The sequence below is a fragment of the Dipteris shenzhenensis genome, chromosome 20, assembly GCF_047967505.1.
Source record: "Dipteris shenzhenensis isolate YYH24624 ecotype China chromosome 20, Dip_SZ_1.0, whole genome shotgun sequence".
Classification (NCBI taxonomy): Eukaryota; Viridiplantae; Streptophyta; class Polypodiopsida; order Gleicheniales; family Dipteridaceae; genus Dipteris; species Dipteris shenzhenensis.
This window is the reverse complement of record NC_141615.1, coordinates 38772361-38778603: the sequence shown is the minus strand read 5'-3', so window position 1 is coordinate 38778603 and position 6243 is coordinate 38772361. Positions and strand designations below refer to the sequence as shown.

The following is a 6243-nucleotide window of genomic DNA, read 5'->3' as shown; positions in this document are numbered from 1 at the left end:
TCCCATCCAATGTCTCAATGATTCTCTAGGTGGTTATTAACTAAAGTGTCGAAAGTGATGCATTGTGACTGATTAATTTGGATGTCGAGTCAGTTATGGATTTCAATAGAAATGAGCTAGCACAAAGGTACCCAAATGAATATTTTCCAACTGCTAGACCCATAAAGTTCCTACAGCATATGTAGAGAGGATATAAGAAAAAGACATTGGCTTAGAAAAGGAATGACGTCTTTCATAACAAGATCTATGAACAATTTTCAAGATACACTAAGTGTAGCTTGAACCTTGTGCTTCCTTACTTCACCACCAGCCAATAAGGAGAGTTTGCTCTTCTTCCCTTCATTCCTTTTTCCTCATCTTAATAATGAGCGAAATATGCAAAACTACAATCCCTTCCTTCCTCATCTCCCAAATTTCACACTAGCCACTTGCATCATAAAATGGTAAGAGTTCATGCAAACCATTGAAACTAATGTGATCTGGACCATTCCTCGCAGCTGTCTCCTAAGAACCGAACCAAACTTCACACATTCTCAAATATGAGCACATTCTGCATTGACAAGACTAAGTGAAATGTGAATGTGGAAGAAACATGGTGGTGACATCTCCAACTGTAGCCATGAGGAGGTACTGTTGAGTCAAAATGGTTTAAAGCAGTAATTTGGGGCTGAAATTTGACAATTTGGCTGGCAAATGTATGCTTTTGGTGTCTTCTTACAACAGGACATCAGCTTCTGTCAATGCCAATGACAACTTTTTGGTAGAAAGGAGGCACTCTTTGGGCATCCCACCCAAAATGCATATAACCAAAAACGTTATTTTAACACTCATACTGAATTCTGAGAGGATTCAGGATTACTAGTTCAATCATACTGAAAATTCTGACAGGATTCTGGCACTCCAGTAGTCACCTTCCGACATCCTTTGCTGCTTGCATATGAGGATTAAAACAAACAAAGTTTGAAAGTGTTCAGAAGTTTCGTGTTTGCAGCCACCTTTTTGCAAAGACAAAGAAATAGTCAAATAGGAGATACATGCACTTCCACCTAAAATTACAGTAAGACCACACATATCCCAGCACAAAAGATTCCAACAAGCAACAACAATCCACATACCATCTGCAAAACATATACAATTCAAAATCAAACAAACATCAGGCTTAATGCAAACTTGGCAGTGGGCACCTCTAGATCATATTGAACTGCGCACATAGACTTCTCTACACTTTTCACAGAAATCTCCATATCCAGCCCAGAGGTGCCCACCATCCCTGCCCAACAAATGGCATGAAATCCACGGCATGCACATCACACAATAAAATTCGAGCATGTCTCTGCATGCCTATATGTATTTTCTGCAATATCATTGCATCATTACCACACGAGTAGTTCACGCGATTTTTAAAAGGGCACCACAAATCAAAACGAACTAAAAGTACTCCAAAAGAATGACCATCCCCACCAAACATTTGTAAGCATTGCCCACGTCATATGGAGCCCTAAAAAATGGCTGCAAACCATTCGTCCACATTAGATCATGCTAGAAACAGGTCTTAGCTTCACCGTTAGCTCATTTACGAGAGGGTACCATCAACCTAAAAAACTTAATTAGCCTACCCATTGGGTTCAGCAAACTCGGTTAAACACTGTGGATATACCTAGATGAATCCAGGAACATTCCCAAACTCATCCTCTAAAAACACAACATAGTGCAGTTTCAATCTCATGATAGTCACTCACAAGGTTGAAAACCATAAACTCCATCATGCACAGCAGGGACTAGCTACTATGACATCCCCACTGACGTCATCAGCGCCCAACAGTGGGTGTAGACCATAGTATAAAAATATGCTCTCACACATACAAATCCACACACCCACACATACTTGAGCATCCATTTATACAAAGTCTTCATACTGAGTTTCTGTCGGCACTCCGGAGGTGAAGGGCAGACTCAGCCATGACGAAGGCTAGCACTAAAGGAGAAGGCTAGCACTAAACACTGTGGACACTGAAAATTGGTGTAGGTGAGAAATCCGAGCATAATAATATAGCCATAAGACAATTAACTATGCAAGACAAATGCAAGTTGCAAAGGAGTATACTAGCATTCTGAAACAGACAGCTCCTCCATTATAGAAAATCACCTCATAGCAATAATCTCATTGCAGAATTCAAGAAAACAGAGGCTCTCTGTTAAAGTTGGAGCCACTAAACACTTACACAGGGTTTGCTATCACTAGACACTTAACACAAGGATTGCAACTAACTACACCCTTACACAGGGTTTGGAAGTCTCTGATACCAGTACATTTTTTCTCTTCAAATTTCAGCAATATGGTGACTCGCTCAGTAAGGTTTTATCTAGAAGAAAGGCTATGATATCTAGAAATGAGGAAGACTCGAAGAAAACATTACAGGTGTCTATCTGCTGAACAATTATCCATTCCATTTTAGCTGGTCAAAGAAAGGATTCCTCAAAGTAGATGCTGTTCTGCTCCAGTCAGAGAGAGAATCCAGAAAGAGGCGCAGTGACTGAGCATGCTCTCCGTTGTTGACATGTCCCAACTTGCTAATCATTTCTGGCCCATCCCTGTCACTAAACAGGCTGCTTGAATAACAACCCTGGTTAAAAATAAACTAGCAGTACTATGCAAGTGGTGAGAAAATCCACCAAATTCTCACACAATTGGTGTGCCTAACTAGTTTATTTTGAAATTCTCACCCACAAACAAAACCACATACTAAACACTGGAAAAGGCACACAGTCTTTAACACTGAACTTACATCCACAATCAAACAAATCCAAGGACTCCTCAACAAACGTCACTGTGCAGGAGAAATTTAACTCTTGATCCCGGAGCTCGATGAAGGAGCTTTAACCATCAGGCAACACTCCGAAACAAATTCAAATGCACATATGGGCCACTGAAAAAGATGGCATTTACAGTACACATGAAGTGGCCAGAGACAATGATAGCAGTAACACATAAAGTGATTCAATCCAAAAAAATACGAAACCCCTAGGGATCGCACCGCAGGGCAGCTTTTCAAAAGTATATGAAATTTTGAAGTAAAAGCAATGAATGTGTTCCAAACCCATTACCATGTTTTCTTCTAAACAAGCCTATGAATACAACAAGCACTGTCAATATTAAAAAACCAACAAACAAGCCATGAATTATCAAGAAATTTATCAGTGTAAACAGGCGTCACCTGTATAGCCAAACCTGGACCTCACATATATCCGGTGTCTCCTATCCCGAGTTCGTTCAACAAAGTACACCTCAAAAGATAAGATGCAATGTGGCCCCACAGAGGACTATTACTCTCCAATTTTCTAGGGATTGCTGCAACGAGAAGCTATGGGAATGCTCCAGGTGTATGATGCCAAACCTCCTTCCTGCTTTGCCAACGCATTCAAACCCTAAAATACAAAATTGGGCTGGTGAAGGAGCAGCTACTGCTGCGGGGGCTGCTGCTGCTGAGGGGGCGGGGGAGGCATTCCAGGGCGCAGAGGAGCACCATACATGGAGGCTCCGGGGGGTGCCATGGAAGGCCTGGGGGGACCTTGAGGAGGGGGAGGCATGCCAGGGCGAGGGGGGGCACCCATGGGGGGGGGACCAGGAGGGCCACGCATCATTTGGGGGGGAGGGGGACCCATGGGGCGTTGTTGGCCGAAGGGGGGGGGCATGGACATGGGGGGAGGGGGGGGGAGGCCAGGGCGAGGAGGACCACCTTGTGGGTTGTATTGGGGGGGAGGGGCACCAGGGGCAGACATGGGAGGGGGGCGCATCATGGGGGGAGGACCTCCAGGCTGCATGTTTTGAGGAGCAGAGTAGCCTTGGGGGGGGGGAGGGGGGGGACGAACGCCAGGCATAGGTCCTGAAGCTGCAGGAGTGTATGTGATAGGACCTGCAGAGACTTGGGGAACAGGAGGACGAGACATCTGCGGTTGCATCATACCTGGAGCAGGTCCTCCGACTCCTCTCACAGGCCCAGAGAGCCCTGGCTGAGCTTGAACCAACGGAGCTGTGGGGATGCCCCTCCCTGCTGCTCGCCCGGCTCCCGGCCCTGCCTGCGCTGCTTGATTCGCCCTCGCTCGCGACTCCTCCTGCGGAGGTGGCCCTTCGACGGTCATCGACACCACCTCCTCGCCCCGCAGCAGCAAAAGCCCGAGCGTCCTGCGCTCTTCGCGCTCCTCCTTGGGCATGCCGGCCTTGGGAGGCAGGCGACGGAACTCCTCACAGTCGCCAAGAACGAGGTTCATGTGGCGATCGAAAGCCATGAACTTGCCAACGAGCTGGCGTCCATCCTGGATGGTGACGCGCATACGATAGTTGATGTACTGCAGCATGCGGGAGCCTCGAGTCGTCATGGTGCAGACGAACCAAGCTTAGGGGCTCAAGAAGATGAAGTCCAAGTCGATGAAGAAGAAGAGTAGGAGAAGAAGAACAAACGCAAGAAAGGGTATTTAAGCGCCCGTGGACCCTCTATCTATTAGTTAGGGCACAGAGAGGGAGAGAGAGAGAGAGAGAGAGGACACAAGATGAATTTCATTCATGTCGCCCGCCCGAGTCGGTGCGGTTATCCTCCGTTTTGTGAAGTACTCCACTTGTACACAGTCTGAGTAGGCCCGTCCCCCAAGCCCTCGGACGAGATGGGCGAATTGAAAGCTGAGAGAGAGAGAGAGAGAGAGAGAGAGAGAGAGGAGAATTTCAAGGGATACAAATAGCAAGTGCAATGAGATGGTGGAAGGAAATGGGGGTTGAGAAAGAGAGAGAAGGAGAAGGATGGAGGATTTCAAGGGATACAAATAGCAAGTGCAACTAAGCCCAATCATAAAGATCCAAATGGAAATTTCTAAAAGTCCACATTTTTAGCTTCTCAAAGTGGAGCCTCCAATTAGACCTTCCCATGGGCAGGCCAAAAAGAAGACGAATTGGATGCGCAGTGGAGATAAAAGGGGCAATGACTTCAGAGATGATGAATTGAAAGCTTAGAGGAGAGAGAAGGGGAAGGAGAGAGAAGGGGGGGGAGAGAGAGAGAGAGAGAGATGGAGGATTTCCAGAGAAGGAAATAGTGGAACTTGGACCAATAATAAAAAATCAAAGAATTTCTAAAATTAAAATCTCAATTTCGCTTCTTAGAAGTGTGAATCTCCAATAAGACCTATCCTTCCGGGTAGGCCAACAAATTTACAACTCTTAGAGGACGTTCTCACGCCATCTCCAATGTGTCCCTATTTCTCCACACAACTGATTTCGCATTGTTCCCACGCCATCTTCCACCAAGGAGAAGAAGAATAGGAAGGCATGAAGGGTAGGAGGAGTGGCGCAAAGAAGAAGCAAAGATCAGGTGGATATTTTAGCACGCACGAGGATAATATTTGCAGGACCTTCATAATAGGCTTAATCCCACGCAGGGGTCTTCATAACTTAGGCTTAATCGGGCTACTAAGTACCACCCGAGCTAACTAATATGAATTTTGGATTTTTCAACATTTGGGGGGACATACTTGGGCACTGAAATCGGAGCTCCAAAGTACTCCACTAAATTCGCAAAATATGCTTAATCTGACACAGGGGTCTTCATAACTTAGGCTTAATCGGGCTGCTAAGTACCACCCGAGCTAGCTAATATGAATTTTGGATTTTTCAACATTTTGGGGGACATACTTGGGCACTGAAATCGGAGCTCCAAAGTACTCCACTAAATTTGCAAAATATGCCGATGTTAAGCCTGATTGTCCAAATTTTCGATGGGTTGGCAACCGGTTGCCTGAAACCTGCCAATTCCCTGTGCTTGTTCCTTGCATCTGCAATTCTCACAACTCACAAATCCTCCCAAACTGTTGTTCGTACCTTCGCAAAGTCTCCTCCCAAACAATTCTCTCATACTTCCTTCGTAACCATTGTGAAGCTCTCTTTGTCTCAATAGCCTTCAAGAGTTCCATCAAGCTCCTTCTCATTTCTCTCGGTATGCTGCTTTTCATTTCTTTGTTGAAGGTTGCAATATGAAGCTTCCTTCTGCTGCTTCCCGTTGTGCATGCAAGCTTCTAAATGGAACATTTATTACTTTACAACTTCCCTTGCAACCAACCTCCGTTTCATTTCTCCAGGTATGTTCCTTTTCATTATGCATTGGTAAAGCTGTTTTTTTTCAAATGCAAAAGTTTCATTCTATTCCTTTTCCGCCTTCTCTTTAATGTGCGTTGCAAACCCAACTTCAAGACTCATAGGAG

General features: G+C 45.3%; 1 protein-coding gene across 4 annotated transcripts; it reads right to left on the bottom strand.

Moving 5' to 3' along the window:
• Positions 1–643: 643 nt before the first annotated feature.
• Positions 644–4499, bottom strand: LOC147889636 (uncharacterized). 4 transcript variants are annotated; one of them, XM_087391955.1, is made up of 2 exons: positions 3216–4499; positions 644–995 (listed from the first exon to the last, which is right to left on the bottom strand). In XM_087391955.1, exon 1 carries the CDS (start codon positions 4375–4377, stop codon positions 3460–3462), a length of 918 nt encoding a protein of 305 aa, XP_087248081.1. In that variant the 5' UTR covers positions 4378–4499; the 3' UTR covers positions 644–995; positions 3216–3459. The 4 variants fall into 4 exon arrangements, with proteins under 4 accessions (XP_087248081.1, XP_087248082.1, XP_087248083.1 ...); XM_087391956.1 differs by having other exon boundaries at positions 645–995; positions 3966–4497; XM_087391957.1 differs by lacking the exon at positions 644–995 and adding an exon at positions 2189–2598 and having other exon boundaries at positions 3966–4491.
• Positions 4500–6243: the final 1744 nt, after the last annotated feature.